General features: G+C 39.8%; 1 protein-coding gene across 2 annotated transcripts in view; it reads right to left on the bottom strand.

Moving 5' to 3' along the window:
- Positions 1 to 255: 255 nt before the first annotated feature.
- The window catches only part of LOC136856283 (phospholipase ABHD3-like), a 20,614-nt gene continuing 1,077 nt past the window's right edge, over positions 256 to 19,792 (bottom strand). Inside the window, exons 2-9 of one of the 2 annotated variants that reach the window (XR_010858300.1) lie at positions 15,063 to 15,279; positions 9,369 to 9,535; positions 8,546 to 8,759; positions 7,909 to 8,021; positions 7,059 to 7,293; positions 6,271 to 6,436; positions 1,073 to 5,714; positions 486 to 764 (exon numbers count right to left, since the gene is read on the bottom strand). Coding sequence is in view for 1 of the 2 variants with exons in the window: in XM_067133993.1 (XP_066990094.1) it covers positions 5,473 to 5,714; positions 6,271 to 6,436; positions 7,059 to 7,293; positions 7,909 to 8,021; positions 8,546 to 8,759; positions 9,369 to 9,535; positions 15,063 to 15,164 (1,239 nt within the window). In the remaining variant the exon portion in view is untranslated. Of the gene's footprint in view, positions 5,715 to 6,270; positions 6,437 to 7,058; positions 7,294 to 7,908; positions 8,022 to 8,545; positions 8,760 to 9,368; positions 9,536 to 15,062; positions 15,280 to 19,792 lie in introns of both variants that reach the window. The other variant, XM_067133993.1, reaches the window with a different exon arrangement.

Below are 19,792 nucleotides of genomic sequence, written 5' to 3'. Positions count from 1 at the left end.
CTCTCTCTCTCTCTCTCTCTTAAATTTTTTGCCTTCTATACCCAGTGCTTGCGTCAGAGAGAGAGAGAGAGAGAGAGAGAGAGAGAGAGAGAGAGAGAGAGAGTGTCCATCAATTAAATTGCATAATATATTAACCCCAAACCAGCCAAAAATAAAATTTTTTTTATAAATATTCTCTAATTCAAATATTACTGTAATAATATTCACGGCTGAGTGGATAAGGTCACTATCTTACCTTTTTAAAAAAAACAAACATTCATCTATACATTTTATTTGATAACAACTAAACTCTAAAAAAAAATTCCTTTATATACATATATTTGTAAACAATTCTATCTTTCAACGAAGCCACGTCAGTTGGATGGAATGTTTTTTTTTTAATATATCTTTTTTTTTATAACAACTATGTACAACATTCTCTCTCGTTGATTGTCTGAAGACTGTTTTTTTTTTTTTTTACATTTTCGGATGTTGAGATGTATGTGTGTGGATGTTTGAAAGACTGGCTGATGTTTTTTGTTTTGGATGTTTAGCGGTGATGTTGGTTTTGTTGGAATTTTTTTTTTCGGTTAATTTTTTTTCAGGGAATTTTTTTTTCAGTGAATTTTTTTTTCGCTGAATAAAAAAATTTTCACCGAGTGAAAATAAATTTTTTCACTGAATGATTTTTCTTTTCACTGAATGAAATTTTTTTTCAGTGAATGGAAATATTTTTTTCGTTGAATGAAAAAAAAATTTTCACTGAATGAAAAAATTTATTTCCACTGAATGAAAAAAACTTTCACTGAATGAAATTTTTTTTTTTACTGAATGAAAAAAAATTTGTCACCGAATGAAATTTTTTTTCATTGAAAGAAAATATTTTATATTTTAAACTGAAATTTTTATTTTCACTGAATAAAAAAAACTTTTCACTGAATGAACAAATTTTTTTTCACTGGATGAAAAAAAATTCTTTTTTTCACTGAATAAAAAATACTATTCACTGAATGAAAATTTTTTCACTGAATTAAATTTTTTTCACTAAAAATTTTTTTTCACTGAATTTCCTTTCAGTGAACAAAATTTTCACTGAATGAAAATATGCAAAATATTTTTCATCCTTTCAGGATTAATATTTTAATAATTTTAATATTTTGTCCGTTTTCCAAAATGATTCAAGGGTTAATTATATTTTTTTATCTTTAACAATTAAAGATAAGATAATTCATTGTGATTTCCATTAATTGAAAAGACATGATTTTATCACAAGACTTCCATTAACAGATAAAATCAAATCTTGGTTGATTAAAATCAAACATTCCGTGTCAGTGGAATTACGTCTCATTCATCTGTAATTTTCATCAAATTAAGGAGATTTTTTTCATTTTAAAAATGTATTTTTATCAATATTTTATCACCATTTTATCATAAAAAAGAAACTTGATTTTTATATCTTATCAAGTCAAAATCGAATGATTTTATCTGCACTGGATTTTGATAAATTTCCCCACATTTAAAAATTGTTTTTCATCAATTTATCTTCATCAGCAAATATATATAATCAGAAACTCGTGATTTTATCACAACAAGGTTACAAACGGAATGCAGAACTTGTGATTTTAATCATGCAAAGGTTATGAATGAAAGTGTGTGAGAGTGCTTTCCAAATCAGGTCTATGAACTGAAAAATGTGAGTGACAATATATAGGTTATAGGTTATGAATGACGATGCAGTGTTGTAAGGCGCATAGGTTATGAATTAAATGTATGGTTCATAACCTCATCGAGGTTATGATGTGTCCACTGACTGTGCAAAGGTTTGAAATGTTTTTTTATTTTATTTATCACAGAAGTCAGGATGTAAAGTGCAAGGGTTATGTAGCCTACAAAATACAAGGTTATCAAAGAAGTTTGATCTTGTAAAGGTTACAGATGGAACAATATGTGTGTGTGTGTGTGCAAACCTGCTATTAATTACAGTATTACATATTACATACAATTTTTTTTATCCCATCAAGGTTATAATTACAAATCAATTACAGGAAATACATTTGTGTCTTGCAAAGGTTATGCACAAAATGTGTTTGTGTCACGTCAAGGTTACAAGTAACATACATGGTGTGATTCTGATTGCTGAAAGGTTATTTGTGGATTGTGATTGTGATGTGATTGTGATGCAAGGTTATGAAGGCTCAGATAGGCCTGGTTGTTCCAAGTTGATGAAGTCTAGAACATGTATGATGTGGTTCTGATTGCTCAAAGGTTAGTTATGGATTGTGATTGTGATGTGATTGTGGTTGTGATGCAAGGTTATGAAGGCTCAGATTGGTGTACAGTAGTTGTTCCAAGGTTATGAAGCCTAGAACAAGGTCATTTGTCCCACGAACAACCCTGAGGAACCCTGAACAACAGGGGGTGTGCAAACAAGAGAGATTGTATTATTTACAACAACAATCAACAACCTTTTTTTTTGAAGTCTTACAACTGGGAGGGTGATCACAAGTCAATCACAGTGAGGCTGGAAGTGTCTGGGAAAGATATTGAAGCTCGGTGATTGTGTGCAAGATGGTCCATTTTCTTGCACTGACAGATTGTTCAATTGTTTCTGTATCTTCCACACATGCAGTTGTATATCTTGCAGTGATTGTAAACGATTCACATATATTGCAATGATTGGTTTATGGAGTTGCAGTGATTGGAAGTGAATCCTAATTGCAATGTGCCTATTTCTGTAATTATTTGTGTCCACTTGTTCTCGAAATGGTTGCAAAGTCTTACTTTGCAATTGCTTCTTATTCTTGCAGTCATTGCATATGTCTTCACTCTCTTAATGACTGGGCTTGCATGCTTATGATAATCCTACAAGAATCCTAACTATACTAACGTGTGATTATTGCTATTTAGACATCATCCTGTCTAGTATGTTTTGGCTGAAGACCTCTGCAATTCCCTTACTCATCCTGGCACTCAAATCTAAACTCCTTCCCTCACAAACTTTCAAAATCTTTCACCAGTCTTTGCAGCACATCTTCACTGTCATCGGTATACGCCTACGTCTGCGCGTATCCGATGAGCCGTAGGGCGGTAGTACCGTCAGTGCACCTCATAGTGCAATTTCCTTTCCAGCGCTGAATGACCTCACAGGTCCCCATTCTTGGCCTTTGGCCTAAACTCTGTATATTCCATTCGCACAACTTATCCTACGTCTAAAACCCACTTTTAACCCCAAACCAGTCACTCCTAAGTATTGTGTCACAAGCTATGCTCTCATCATAAAGTATCTGAACCTATTAAACACCTGTAAAGCATATCTATATCAGTTTCAGGTCTATGTTTATGTTGATTATGTTGTGATGAATATCATAGTGTGATACATGCTTTGTAGGTGTGTAGTGTGCAAGATATTGCATGCATGCAAGGGGGATTTATGAGAACAATACATTTGAACATGCAGTGTCAGTATATAAATTTCACTTTCATCTTGTGAAGATAAAATCGAGGTGTGAATGGACTGACGCCATCTTGAATTTTCTGTTTGGTTAAACTGGTTACTAACCGCCATTTTGATTCTTAAATAGTAATGAGGAGAGGCCATTTTTATTATTAAGGTTAATAACTCCATAGACACCATTTTGACTTCTTATTAGTGTAAGGAATTTCTTAGCAAAAAATGAAAAGAGTTTGGATTTCTCGATCTAAAATTGGAGACAAAATGGTCGCGGATGGGAGCCATTTTGATTTCTCGACAAAATAATCCAGTTGACAGGTGCCATCTTCCAATTCTACCACCTTAAGCGAATACTAAATAGCACTTAAATACAAAACAATTTTGGATCGCTCAATTTAACAATTGGTGTGGGACAGTAATGGACAGGAGCCATTTTGAATTTTGAGGTGCCATTTTGATATTTTACAAAAGAAAATACATTTTAGAAGAGCACACGATTTTGGCGGCCATGAATAGATGAAGGATTTGAAATGTTAGTAGACTTAGGACATTTTGAAATTCGTGATGGGAAAGGGGTCTTTTAGGCAAGAGGAAATTTATTCTACCTGAAAATATGGAGTAACTTGAATAGTGAAGATGTCTTAATGTTTAGTAGAAAGAATATGACCTTTTAAAATGATAATGATGGAGAAAACATCAAGAATCTCACTCCATTAGTCAAATTTGCCCTAGGGGAACAGATCATTCTAAATGAAAATGATTGCGAGGAATGATTAAGAATGGGTCATCCTGGAAAAAGTAAGTGTGAAGGAAATCTTTGAACATTGGTGAGATCAGAATGAGTCATTCTGGTCTGGAATGAGTGCTTACAGGATGTCAGTGTCTGAACAATATAGTGAATGGGGTTCTTCACAAGAAACCCCCATTCCGATAAAGAACTAGTGTAGCAACTGATGTCATATGGGCTGAAAACTGTAAACTTACACTGTGTCAAGCAACCTTTGTCACTGTGTCATAATCACAGGTTACTGAAGTCACAGATTGTTCAAACTTATGTGGTATGTCCTGTCACATTAATTATCTTGGAACGTTGTGTATTAACCATTCGTTTGATAGTGAGGAACTGCTGAATGTGAATAACAGTTATAAACAGATCACTTTCTTGAAAACGGGGAGATTGTAAGTCTGAATAGTGATGACTGACAGAGCATTCACTGTCAGGAATCATTCTGAATAGATTAATCACTCAAAAATGTGTAACTTAAGAGACTACTTTTCTGAAAGGTACCACAATTGTATCTTATGAAGTATATTTCAGGAATGTACTAGAGCTCTCTCTCATTGGCTTGATCAGAAGACCTCAAGTCCTCAGCTGTCTTCATAAGAGGTCTGTTTAAACATGCAGCTCTTCTTCAGTCAGCTGGTAGATAAAACTACGAGAAGTTCATTGGAAATGCCTAGTGCTCGATGATGGATTACGTTAAAGGGGTGGAACTTTTTTTTCAGGTAGTAAAGAATTGTCTTCATGGTACAGCTAAGGCTGGATAACCAGAACAAATGACTAGAACCTGATTTGAAATTGTACAGGTATTTTTGCGGGCCTCGACAAAAAAATAATCTGACTTCTGTCAGTTTTTCATTGTGGCTTCGGGTGTCACTGTGACCAGCCATACTGCACAAACTGGGCCTGAGGTACACCAAGTGGTTAACCACACACTGAACAAGCCAGTTTGTGCCGTTATTGCTAGCCATGCCCCCAAAAGGCCCTGTAGACGCAGCAATGGCTCAAACCTCCGCAGTGGCTCTGATCAGGTTAGCGGGTAGAATGCTAGCCACGGCCTCAAAGGCCCTGTTGATTCAGCAGTGGCTAGCCTTACCATGATCAGGCCAGCGGGTAGAATCAGTCCTGGGCCCACCAACCTAGCCATACTACTTCACAAGACACAATTGCGGGAATTTTGTCTTCGCACATTCGCTTAAAACGTATCGGACTGGGACGGCGGCGTCCCTGTACTCCGAACGTCGCTTCCGAGCTGCCGTCATCAACACTTGTTGCTCTTCGCGGCGTAGTAGTCGCTCTTCCCGGCGTGCTCGTCCGCCTCTTTCTTGATGAGCTTCATCCCGTCCAGGCTGGAGAACACCCCCCTGACCAGCTGCCCGATGAGCCTGTCGCTGTAGTACGAGGACTTGGGGAAGAGTCCCTCCATGAAGCCGATGTGCCCGCCCCTGGCGGTGACTATGATGGCCACGTGGCTGGACTTCCTGGCGGCCTCCATGGGGATGGCTGCAAGTGAGAGTGGAAGGATGAGGAATACAGAAATGGAGACTTGGAAAGACGGTGATGAATGGCTCAGACGTAAAGATGGTGAGTTACGTAGGAGGAAAGCTGAGAGACGACGGCTGGGAATGAAGAACGGAAGGACGAGGGATACAAAAGTGGAAGCTGGGAAGGCAGAGAATATCATAAATATAAAAATTATGAATACAAAAAAGGGAAATGGAAACATGGTGACAGCTGAAGCAGGGAATGGAAAACTGGAGAAAGGACAGAATGGAAGGTGGAGAAATGAAAGATGGTAGCAATAGAATAGATCAGGTCCACCATCTGTGGAAAGCAGTGGGCTAAGAAAGATCCAGTCTGCTGCCTGAGAAAAGCAGTAAGGTGGGAAACAATAGATCCAGTCTACCATCTGGGGAAAGGTGGAAGCAATAACAGTAGAAGAGGATAGATTGGGGCAGACCCAACTATCATTCAACTTTGGTTTTTAATAATAAAATGACAGTAATAAGATTGATTTGGAAAGCATTTTAGAATTCTTGTGTCAGTTCCCTTCTCTTACCATGCAAGGGCTGGAACGGGTCGTCGGCAGCATTGAGACACAGGAGTGGTACGCGTATGGTGTGAATCTTGTCGTGCAGCGTGGACGACGTGTAGTAGTCCTCGGCATCCCGGAATCCGAACTGCTTGGCAGTGAATCGGGAATCGAATTCCCGGATGGTGCGACTCTGGAATTGAGAGGCGTATGAGGTAATTCATAGATAACATTTAAAAGTGAGTATAAATTCATGTGAAATGAGCCTATAATGTCCACGTACAGCGCAAGGGACAACTTAGGGACGATGCTGCTCTTTCCTATTATACCTTTCATAATCAGTCATACTTTGCTACTGGGCACTTTCTCTTATAACAGAGCATTGACTCTTTATGTTGAGTATTCTTCATATCTTGTATATGTACAAGAATACATGTATAGTACTTGGTAATCTAAGCTCTGCCCTGTGAATTTATATACTTGCACTGGTTCTAGATTTAGAAAAAGGGGAGTTTGAAGCATTAGGTAAATGCCCTACCTTTGTAAAGGCACCAAACATTCCCAAAATACGGAACAAACCATAGAGTTCTTGGCAAATGGCACAGATTATATTGAATTAAGAGAGCCACTGTTTACATATATATGCATGTACTGCTTTTGGGTCTCAATGTCCCATACTTCTAAAGATTGTTGGAAGTTTCAGTAATGGCTGGTATTTTACAAGGCAGGGCCCACATCCCTACATTCAGGCCTCCCCATTCACCCAATCTTGGGCTTAGTGTGAATGTGAAAGCTCTCACACTTATATTCCTTACCTTGACAACTTGATTCAGATCCCACTTATGATTCCCAGCCAGCTTGTAACTGAGGCTGTTGGCCAGATCACACATGCAGTAGGCCAGGTATCTGTTCAGCATCAAGTTCCAGACGGGTTCCTCCATGTTGCGGAGCCCTTTGATCATGTCCCACGGGACGGAGAGCACGGCAGCGCAGACCAGCTGCTGCGCAGCTTTCTCGATCCGAGTCGTCAGGTAGTTCCCGATGATTAGGCTGTGGAAGTTGAGAGCTTGTTAGTAAGTTCTGGGCAGGTTAGGCAGTGAAGTAAATCGCATGCACGTGTCTCTTCCATTCACGTCAACGTTTAGAGGCATATTCCAATAGGAAGACTTGTCGAGTAAACGCATAGCTTGAATTTTTAAGCACCATAAATGACTCTCGAGTCTTATTTACAAATCACTCCATATAGTGCTGATTAGCAGCCCTTTGCTTAATCGACACTCTGGTACGTTAAGTCTCGTTATCTGAAATGCTCCTTATCTTAATAGTTTACTGTTTACCATACTTAATGTTGGTCCAGTGCCAATTTGTTGAAGATTGTACAAAACCTGCTTCAGGTGTCATTTGCAATAAAAAATCTAGGTCTGATCTCACTTTGAGGGAAGAACTCTGGAAGTCACCATTGAAAAAACTTGTTAATTTGGTCTTGATTTTTATCATACCTAATTTCTTAACAAATCTAATCTTAATATCAACCTCTTTCCTATCTATTTCCTACACCTGTCCAGTGTAGTTGCCAGGTATCCAGTACACTTGGAGGTATTCGGTTAACATAAGGGATTAGTACGTATTATCAGGTCACTGCAACATCCAGGGCTTCCTACATACCCTCCCAGTGATATGCCAATTGCCATGATGGGTATTTTGGGATTGGTGGTGTTGAGATGGGTGATCGCAGCTTCCAGATCATCGCTGTTGGCTGCACAGTACGTCCTTGTGGTCTGGAAAGGAACGCAGATGGAAAATGGTTAACCGAGAAGTAGGAAATTCCAAAAGCTCACATAATATGTTTATCCTTGTTCTGGTTCCTACAAACTTCAACCTTCCCTCTTGTAAAAGTGAAGAGGTACTTCCTAAAGTAGAATAAATATGAATCTGGAAGTGGAAACTGGAAAATTCCCTGGACTTGTCGTTGCAAGAGGAGAAAACGTCACCTAATCGAACTGTTCAGTCTGAGAGTTACTGATTTCAGGAGTGGCAATCGGCTCATGCTACATTAATGGGATTTTGGGGAATGTCCAGGGCTCAGTGAACAGTCCAACTGGCAGGACCCCATAGCACCCAGGGCTCAGAGACGGGTAAAGCAAAACCTCCCATAGGCAGGACCCTGGGGTGCCAGGACTAAGAGGCGAAACGACATGAAAGGGCCCCAGGAACTTTGGTTATGCTAGGGACTAGGATAAGACAAAGAGCTCACCATACCATAAGACAGAGAAAGTAAGAACCTTGGGTAACTGAGACTCACCGTGAGGGGCATCCCACCCGTACCCCTGTTGTTGAGGACGACACATCTGACACCAATTCCCTGGATGCTGAGGATGAGTCCTTTGACATACTCGCTCTGGGAGCATCCCGTCAAGCCGGGCAGGATGAGGACTATGGGGCTGTTTTCGTTTGTACCATCGCCATCAAGCCAGTCCAGGCAGGCCTGGCCTCCATCCTTGAGTTGGAGAACTTCCCTGTAGAATATTCAGTGGTTGAGGTAATAGGATTTGACAGGATTGTCTAGCTTAAGTACAAACAACATTAATCCCTTTTGCTGGCTTCAGAGAAGGCAAGAGATTCATCATCTGATTCAAACTTGTGATAATTATATAAACATTGCATTTTACAGTACATGAATAATAGTACTGAATATTTTTCACTTGATTATGGCTATTAATATTTGACCAATAGAACAGACCGTTTAGTTGCAGACCTTTGTTTTGTCAGTGGAGATAGACAAAACAGAGAGAGAATCATTTTCCATTGACTTACCTGGTCTGGGGATCAAACCTGAGTTCCTCAGTTGTGAGGCGAGATCAGGACCATTGCACGAGGAGGCCCAAAGGTTGAAAGAGAGTGAGAGGGAGAGGGAGAGAGAGAGAGAGAGGCTTACCTGTTGGACTTCTGCTTACTGGTATTTCAAAGAAATGGTCTCATGCCATCTCCTCACCTTGTCCAGCGGTTGATCACAGACCTCTTGGCTGTGAGCAGAGCTTTAGAGTGAGGCAGAACCAGAAATCAAGAGTCACTCACCTCTGTACTTCAAATCAAGCAACCTGAACCAAAGAGTGTAGGAAACTCACCTTCTGTACTTCAAATCAGGCAGCCTGAATCTAAAAAGTGACGCCAAAATCGTCTGACACCTGGATTCATAACACCAGGGAGTCGGCCAGTACTTCTCTTCCAGAATGCTGAGGTGGGATTCCAGGAAGTCCTTCCAGGCGCCTTGCCTGCAAGCCAGGAGAGGTTTCTGGAAGGGAAAACAGAGTGATTGTGAACCTGATTGCTAGTCGAATGGGTAGGCTTGCAACGAGGGTGAGGAAAGGGCATGTGGCTAGCAATTTCATCCTAAAAAAAGGTTAGCTGTGAGACTGAATCCCAGATGGTCTAAAGTCTGCTTCAAGAGGGAGTGGGTGATGATAAGGCCTGGGAGCTTCAGTTTTATTAATCCCTGTAATGTGTGAATGATGCTTCCTTGTTTCATTGCCCTTCGCAGCTGGTGTACTGGCTCTCTCTCTCTCTCTCTCTCTCTCTCTCTCTCTCTCTCTCTCTCTCTCTCTCTCTCTCTCTCTCTCTCACTTTTAGGGGTATAAATGTGAATACCCATTGGGGTATTGACCTACAGGAATTCCTCAGCTAATAGGACTCAATATTCTTGATTATAAGGTACGAATTTGAAGATTTACAGTTTGGGAGTTCCCTAGGATGCCAGTTTGGGGCCTTTTCAGTTTTGCAGTAATGAAACGTGTCTCTCTCTCTCTCTCTCTCTCTCTCTCTCTCTCTCTCTCTCTCTCTCTCTCTCTCTCTGTAGGTACATGAGTTTGTGTAGCATAATAAAGTAAAGAATTCTTTATCTTATTTGTCTGTGCTTTTCCGGTCAAACACCCAAACTCTCTCTCTCTCTCTCTCTCTCTCTCTCTCTCTCTCTCTCTCTCTCTCTCTCTCTCTGTAAAGCAAGTGAAGCAAAGAATTCGTTATCTTGTTCGTGCCTTTCCGGACTAAAACCAGACATTCTCTTCTCTCTCTCTCTCTCTCTCTCTCTCAGAACCCTACACAAAAGCTTATAGTTAACAACAAGAGTCGTCCTTGAAATTTGGTGTAATGTGTATTGCAGGGTGTGACAGGATCTCCCTCTCTCTCTCTCTCTCTCTCTCTCTCTCTCTCTCTCTTCAAAAACATGGAATTACTGATGATAAACTTGACAGTAACGTTTTGAAGTTATATCACTGTGGCTGAAGATCGTTCTACCCTCTCTCTCTCTCTCTCTCTCTCTCTCTCTCTCTCTCTCTCTCTCTCTCTCTCTCTCCTAAAGGCATTTCCTAAGACCAGGGACACGGCGCCTCTCAGGGACACCTGCGTCATTCAGCTGAAGGACTTTTGTGGCCGCTGTTCCCCTCCCCCGCCCCCGCCCCCCCCCCCCCCCACCCCCCCAACCCCGCAGGAGGCCACTTAATCATTTAGAATGTCGTCTGTAGCCGTCAGTTTTGCTGCAATTTCTGTACTGCAGTTTCTGACAGGATTTGTGTTTCTCTCTCTCTCTCTCTCTCTCTCTCTCTCTCTCTCTCTCTCTCTCTCTCTCTCTCTCTCTCTCTGCTATGCCAGTCGATATAGATTATAGAAGCCTAGTTAAGAATGTATTGGGTGTATTTATTAAAACCACAAATAAGAAAAAATAACAAAAAACAACAACAAAATATAACCACTTCCAGGTACTTGTTATTTGGTTCAGTCCATTAAGGTAAGCAAGCCCTTGGGAGAGATAGGAATGGGGTTGGGGGCTTGGGGGAAGGGGGGAGGAAAATACTGCATAATTACGCAACCTACCTCCCTCCCTCTCTCTCTCTCTCTCTCTCTCTCTCTCTCTCTCTCTCTTAGTTTTCTTGGTTTTCAGTTCATGTGACAATTCTTTTCACCCCCTTTTCGTTCATTTTACTGTACCTCCTTCCGTATTCTCTTTCTGCCGTCTGTGTTTGGGGGAATTTTCCCTTTTTGTACTTTCTAATTTTACTTTCTCTCTCCCCCTCCTTCACTTTCTCCGTTCTCCACCTTGGCTGGGACCCACCACAGTCGACTGACCGCCAGGTATTCAGTCTATGTTTGGGAATTTTGAAATTTGTACTTTCTAACTTTCTTTTACTTTCTTTTACTTTCTTCCCTTTCACTTTCTCTGTTCTCCACCTTGGTTGAGACCCACCACAGTTGACTGACCACCAAGTATTCAGTCTGCATTTGGGAAATTTTCAAGTTTGTACTCTCTAACTTTCTTTTACTTTCTTTTACTTTCTCCATTCTCCACCTTGGCTAAGACCCACCACAGTCGACTGACCACCAGGTACTTCATTCAGTGCATGGATCAACTTGGGAAGACCAGGTTTGTGCACGTAACTCCTCCCCCGTGGGATCGAACTCAGTTGCTTTCTCATGAAACATTAAATAATCTACTTCCCTTTTTGCCTTAGTCACGTATGGATTAGAAGTCTTACTACTCGCGTGCCTGCGCGCGCGCGCGCTCGTCCGTGCTTGCATGCAAGCATTCGTTGCCTTGTTTTTCATCACCCGAGTTGCATGAAATCTAATGAATGCTTTTGACTCTTTTTTGTGTGTATTTTGTTGCTAGGAAGCTGAATTGTGTGTGTGTATGTATGTGTGTATGTATATATGTGTATGTATATATATATATATATATATATATATATATATATATATATATATTATATATTTTGATTTATTTTGAAAATATTGGTACATTTCTTCATTAATTTTAAACCTTCTTCCTCAAGGTCTTACAAATTTGAGAATTATATCATCATAATTATGCAAATTTGGCTGGAATTATTATTATTAATATAAGTATTAATATTATTATTACTATTGTTATTAATATTGTTATTATTTATTATTTCAATAAGGAATTAAAAATCAATTTGGCCAAATTACAGGTAGATTCAGCCCTCAAAATTCACGAAAGTTCCCGATCCACAAAAAATATTCCAGAAATCCCCCAATTTCTCCAACAATTCCTAAATTCCCAGCTGTCCAAAAGATTCCCAATGACTCCCGAGACACAGTGGAAAGTCTGTGGGTCCCCCAAAACATTCCTGCCCTACAGGTGTGAACGGCACAGCGGTCGATACCTGGCCATCAATAATACGCACCTGGACTGGTGGGCTGCGTTCTCTGAGTGGCTCTTATCAGCATGCAACCTGGGACCGTGTACAGTACACAGCCCTTGTCGACACAGATCGGTTCATTGTGTGGGCGTGGGCGTGGGCGTGTGGGTGTCTGTGCTTGTCTGCGTGTGTTTGTTTAGTGGGAGGTATGTTTACCTGTCTGTATGTGTCTCTTTATTGTTTGTTTGTTTGTTTGTTCAGATGATTGTGTGGGAATTGAATTCTCTTGTTTTTTTTTCTGTTTCGTGATGAATTTTGGTCGAATTCTCGTTATATAAACGCCCGTAAATATATACACGTGTAAACATTCTCTCTCTCTCTCTCTCTCTCTCTCTCTCTCTCTCTCTCTCTCTCTCTCTCTCTCTCTCTCTCTCTCTCTCTCTCTCCTGCTTAATCCCGGCCTGGGCTAGATACGGGTACATAGTCCCCTGTTCCAGTCGACATTTGTATGTAGGACGGAAATCAGGCTACGGGACATTGATTTATTGAATAAATGATGTGGCATTTCGACCGGGAAGGTCCTTTACCCTCTGGTGGAGAGAGAGAGAGAGAGAGAGAGAGAGAGAGAGAGAGAGAGAGAGAGAGAAGAGGAGGGATTGAACATCTATGGCGTACATATGACCTCTAAATGTTCAACCTTTACTCCACTAGAGGATAAACGACCTATACTGTATATATATGTTTGTGTGTGTTTGTATGTGTGTATATGTGTGTATGTGTGTGTGTGTTTAGTGGCATAGCGTGACAGATAGATAGATCTGGGCAATATGACAACACTCATCAGTTTTCGACCAAATCTGCTGAGAGGTACCGCAAGGCGAGGTGCTGATTCCGGCGTTTTTTGTTTCTCCTATCTCAAAGTCTTCGTTTCCATTCATGATCCTTCTTTCTTTTTGCCTTGAATAACAGCTGAATGACGTTTTGTGACTGTATAATGAATGTATAATGAATGTATGGTCTGTAGATGTAAGAGTTTTAACGTTACAGTGATTGGTCCAGGTGGGAAATTCTCAGAGGGATTAGCTACTTTTCAAAATCGTATCTTTTTTGGAATATTTTTATTTATGTGTGACCTTTCTACGGAATATATTTGATTTATATTTTTGTAAATTCGTAGAGAGAGAGAGAGAGAGAGAGAGAGAGAGAGAGAGAGAGAGAGAGAGAGAGAGAGAGAGAGAGAGAGAGAAATCACCCTTCTCAGGCATTCTAAAAATGCCTGAATAAAAATAATAATTATAATAATAATAATAATATTTCAAATACTACCCCCACCTCATGAATATTCAACCCGCGTGCTTGAAGTATGATAATAGACAAGCAAGCACGCGCGCCTGCGCGCATGCATGCACGCACTTACAGCCTACGGTTGAGTAGGTTGGAAAAATCAGCTGATTTCGCGTCTGAGTTGTCAAAATGGGAGGTATGGTGTCAGCAGTCATTATATTTAGGTTTTTTCTTTTTTTCATTTCATTTTCTGCTACAGATTAGATCCGTGTTCAGAGGTCCACACTAGGTAATAATAATAATAATAATAATAATAATAATAATAATAATAATAATAATAATAATAATAATAATAATAATATTCATCTTTACAATAGTCAAGAACAAATATCAGAATGATATGACAACACACTTCCCAATATAGGCCAGTCCTCAACAAAAAATTTTTTGTTTACTGCACCTCCTTCCATATTCTCTTCCTTCCATCTTACCTCCCTCAACCCTGACGAATCTCCTCCCATTCCCGCACCAGATTCAAAGGTGTGTACACACTTTGTGACCTAAAATACGAAGCCCTTGAGTGCTTGTACGCAAAGGGCTTCTCACAGGTAAGCAAGGAAGATGGCTTAGAAAGTCATTTCTCTCAACTAAACACAGGAGTGTATATTATGACCTGAACCCTTCAGGTGTATACATATACACGTTCTTGCCCCTTGGCACAGTGCCAATATGACACCAGAGTGCCGTGGAATGGCCACGCAAATTTGGTGTGTTTTCCCCCAATTTTAATATGCTTTCAGAAAGAAGAATTTTATAACCATTAGGAAACAATTTCTCTCAATTTAACACAGGTGTGTATATGACCTGGACCCATCGGGTATATACAATTCTTGACCTTTTGATAGAGTGCCAATGTGGCACCAGAGTGCCGTGGGAAGGGCCACGACCTTTTTTGTATCTTTGGTAACCTATTTTACTTGTGTTGGGGACTTGGAGACTGTTGCTGCCTAGCTCTACTTTTGATATTTTATTTATTTTAATCTTGTTTCTGCATTTTCATTCCTTTATTTTTTATTTATTTTTGTTTTTCCTAATGTGCTCTGTCTTAATTATTATTATTATTATATTTTTATTTGTTATTTTACTAATTTTTTCAGTATTTTCCTTGACCTCCTCTGACTTAACTCTAATGAACACCTTAATGCTCTTTGGAAGCTTCTAGAATTTCAAGTCAGTAATGCTCTTTGGTTCTTAGCCACGCTAATCCTTCGGGCCAGCCCTAGGAATTTCAAGCTCAGTTCTGTGGTGGACTAGTTCCACATGAGTAGGGTCTCTCTTCTGAATAATAATAATAATAATACTATTTAGTAGTGGTTCTCTTACCTTGGCAACTTCCACGAAATAGTAGAGAAGGAAGCCCACGCCTATGATGAGGCCCACGACGGTGCGCGGGCGCTCGAAGTAGATCATATCCCATTCCAGCATCTCTGCAGACCCTTTCTTTCTAGCTCTTCCGAGACTCCTTCGTCCTTCTTCTGCGTCAGAGGCCTCTCGTCGCAGCTTCAGCCACGTTTGTTGTGAAGGTTTACAGTTCTCTTTCCTGGGATGAGAAATTGGCAGTTGTTAGTCATGTATTGGTGGCGTGTGTGTGTTTGTATAGTATTTGATTTTGTTTGTGTAGGGTTACAGGGTTGGGGACTTAATGCTCTTTTTTATAGCCTGATATAGACAAACAATAGAATGGGGCATTAGAGAAGGATGGGTCCTAGTGCCCAAAAATGGTGGACCTGCTCCTGAAGAATTTGACAAGCAGTCAGTAGCCTCTATCAACACTTATAGAAGATACCTTGGTCCATTTTTAGACTGCATGAGTCCACTAGAATCCGTTCCGTTCAGAGACAGCCATTCAGTGCCACCTTTGAAACGTCACTGAGATTAAGTGTGATCGCGAACACGCTTTCAGGAGAGCGGAAGATGATTTGTCAAACGTATAGACTCATTTGCATTTGAAAGGCCGTGACGGAGGAGGTTTGGAGGTTTCTGATGAAAGGAGAGGTTGTATGGAGGGTTACTTAATGTATTCATGAAGGACATAACGTGAAATATTAGGAATACGATGAGAAAATTAACGAGACCATTGCGTGACGGTCGCTGGTTTAGAAGAGGGACTGAAACACCCATTCGATATTGCTGTTTAGGTGACTTTTGCACACATATCATGAGCTGTAGTGCTCATTCATGAATTCATTTGACGTAACCAAGGCTAAAAACTTGAATTAGATGTTGGCAAATATTCCAAACAGGTCTAATGAATGAGAAATGTTGATAAGTCACTTAGAAAACTCCATACAGGAATATTATATCAGCTGTGCTGCCAATTTCAGGGACAACTGCCAAATCACTCAAACATTTTGGGAAACATGGTTTTATTTCAGGATGTGGACCAGGATTTCACAAATTTCACCAACTGGTTCCTGGTTTACAGTTCTTACTTCCCTGGTACCTCATACCAGGAAAATATCCAGGAATGCTTATTGGCAGAACTTGAAAAATCACTGGGAAGTTCTTGACCTTACAAATGTATAGAAGTTCAGAGTCTATATTTCACAAACTTGTACAGAGGTCATGGTGACATCTGTTTGAAAACATGCAAGAATAATTTTTCAGTGGGTTTTGGGTGCAGACGAAAAGGTGTTTTATACAAGAGACTAAACTAGACACTGGATAGTTTATAAATATGGCCACAGAACGGAACAGAGGTCCATTTCACAGCTCAGTAAGACAGAGATTTTATCCTGACTTGAGAAAGTTCGTATATGTACTTGTGGAAAAAGGTCCTATCATATGTATTTGTGGAAAAAGGTCATATCAGATGTATTTGTGGAAAAAGGTCATGTATGTAGTTGTGGAAAAAGATTTCAATTTCACAAGGTGGAGGTCATTCAACCCCCCTTTTCAATTTTGTAAGGGGGGCTATTAAGCCCCCAACCCCCCTGTATGTATGGACCAAATTAAAAAACGAATTAATAGGGTCATTTAGACACCACAAAAATGCAAATCACGCCCCTTTTCTCCAACCCAGAGGGTTGGGTGGGACCAAACGAAAAATTTGGAAAACAAAACAAGAATTTTTAAATCTGTACACAATATTTTTAATAACTTTCAAAAGCTTATCAAATTCATTCTTATAAGTGATAATGATTATAACAACCGAACGATAAAACAAAAATAAAAAAGAGAGAGAGAGAGAGAGAGAGAGAGAGAGAGAGAGAGAGAGAGAGAGAGAGAGAGAGAGAGATTCTCATGTGGGGGGAAAGAAGAAGAAGCACAGGTAAAAATGTTTGTTGATCACAGGTAAATAGATTGCATGAATTGGGAGAAAGTTTGGAAGTTCCTTTTGTCCAGTGATGGCAGCGGGTTTGAGAGGGAAAGCTGCTTGCCATGGAGAGAGAGAGAGAGAGAGAGAGAGAGAGAGAGAGAGAGAGAGAGAGAGAGAGAGAGAGAGAGAGAGAGAGAGATTGTGTACTTAGGAGAAAGAGAGGAAAGAAGAAGGGAAAATTACATGTTATGGAGAGAGAGAGAGAAAGATGGAGATTTGGGTATGTTTTCGAGAGAGAGAGAGAGAGAGAGCTTTTGTATTGGTTTATTTATGGTTCATCGTCATTGTTTATTCACTCAGGTTTTTGGGTTTTAACTGAATGGGTTTAAGTTAAAACCCCTTTTTATTGAATGGGTTTAACTAAGTAGGTTTAAGTTAAACCAATTTTACTATTTATCTCTATTGGTTCATTTCAACTTCTCTCAAAATTATTAATTTTGTTAAATTTCTTTTCATTTTTTCCCATCTCTCTCTCTCTCTCTCTCTCTCTCTCTCTCTCTCTCTCTCTCTCTCTCTCTCTCTCTCTCTCTTTCTATCTGTTTCTCTCAGAATCTAATTCTCTCTCTCTCTCTCTCTTTTTTTCACAGAATCTAATTCTTAATTATGCTTCTCTCTCTCTCTCTCTCTCTCTCTCTCTCTCTCTCTCTCTCTCTCTCTCTCTCTCTCTCTCTCTCTCTCTCTAAGTTAAAAAACTGCTGAGGCTAGAGGGCTGCAAATTGGTATGTTGATCACCCACCCTCCAATCATCAAACATACCAAATTGCAGGCCTCTAGCCTCACTAGTTTTCATTTCATTTAAGGTTAAAGTTAACCCTAATAGCCCTACCGTGCCGTGGCTAAAGTTTCACGGGCCGCGGCTCACACAGCATTATATACCGAGACCACCGAAAGATAGATCTATTTTCGGTGACCTTGATTATTACACCCTACACAGTCGACTAATGATCAGGTACATAAGTCATTGCTTTGGTCAGACAGAGGCACAGGAGAGAGAGAGAGAGAGAGAGAGAGAGAGAGAGAGAGAGAGAGAGAGAGAGAGAGAATCTGCCACATTATCTCTATAACCGATTAATCCCTTTGGTAGTATAGTCCAGTTAGGCTCCTCACGGATATGACCGTTGATAAAATTGGGCTGAAGGGAAGGGGAAGTCCCCTCCTCCCCTCCCCTGGGGGGAGGGGAGGGGAAGTCCTCTCCCTCCCCTGGGGGAGGGGGTGGTAGGGCTTGGTAGGGGGGATACGGGAGAAGTGGGGGTTTATAAGTGAGTGATGTATAGATCGGTTTCAATATATCAGCTCTGTGGTTGATCATTCTCTCTCTCTCTCTCTCTCTCTCTCTCTCTCTCTCTCTCTCTCTCTCTCTCTCTCTCTCTCTCTCTCCGTGAATATATAAATAAATATATATAAACAAACCACCAATATATAAACACATATATAAAAACCAGCTAAAAAAAATTTGAACAAAACTAGACTAGTGGTTCATGTACAACACTTACTGGTAAGTTGGCTGAAGCCAACACGTGCCAATACCCAAAAGTGCCCACCCCTTAAGTGGTATAAAGTGTGCACAAGTAGCCAGGTGTGGACATCTGGTCTCGTTCAGACCAAGCAAGCAACTGTCAAATAACAAGTACTAGCTAGTTTCCACTTTAAGGTCACTCCCAGTCCTTGGAGTATAGTTATCTTAGCAACAGCTAGTTCTTAGTTCCTTAACTTCTCTGCCATCCTTAACTAGAAGTCTATAACTTCTAACTGATGTTTTAACCTTACAACCAACCCAAATTTCTAACCAGGGGTTGTACTAGCTGCCTATTGTAAGTTATAGAACTCCAGTCTTAATCCAGATATTAAACTAATTACTTTTTATATATAAATTAACCATTACAGTTAAATACAGTTAGATTCATGAATTTAATCCCAGCTAATCTTGTCTGTAAATCCAGGATTTAATTTTAACAGTTATTGATTATATAAATTTAGGTCTAAATTGGTTCATTTCAGTATCCAAGTAGTCATATTAAACACTTACAAATTCTTTCTCAATTTATATCTAAGCAATTTTGTTAATACATTAATTGCAGGCTTATGAGAATCTAAGCAATTAACAGTTATAACAGTTATAAATTTTGTTAATAACTTAACAATTACAACAGTTATAATATCCACTGATTTAAATTACCCAAACCAATCATTCAGTAATGAATAATTTATATATTTTTATATATTATAAAACTTCAAATAAACAGATTTTGTTAGTTGAATACAATGAAACAAATCTTGCCTAGCATTGTACAAGTGTTGCCTAACCCCTGAAAATCAATATCATTAGGCCTAATAGCCAGTAGTCTTAAGGCCTATTCAGCGGGGGTTAGCTATTTATGGCAGCCCAGTAGCTAACTGTACGTTGTTTCCACGCTGTTAATTTGGTTGTTTCTTTGTTTTATTTATCTCTTACATTAATGGATGAAGGAATCGTGATAAAAATGAGAAAATAAAGAGAGAGAGAGAGAGAGAACAGGCAAAAGAGACCGGATCTATCCTATGGCTTCTTTTGTCCAGTCACATGTTGCCAGCATGCTCGTGTCAGAGAAATTTGGAAAAAATTGAATATATATATTGTCGTGAGCCACTTTCTCCACGTTTCCTCGGTGGGATGAGTAAAGGACCCTTTTCTCCAGTGGCTCAAAGCGTAACTGGGCCACAAATTGGCCCGCGAACTGCTTAAAATGTGACCCCT

The sequence above is a fragment of the Macrobrachium rosenbergii genome, chromosome 35 (assembly GCF_040412425.1).
Source record: "Macrobrachium rosenbergii isolate ZJJX-2024 chromosome 35, ASM4041242v1, whole genome shotgun sequence".
Lineage (NCBI taxonomy): Eukaryota > Metazoa > Arthropoda > Malacostraca > Decapoda > Palaemonidae > Macrobrachium > Macrobrachium rosenbergii.
The sequence above is the reverse complement of the archived record's forward strand: the minus strand, read 5'-3'. Positions and strand labels throughout refer to the sequence as shown.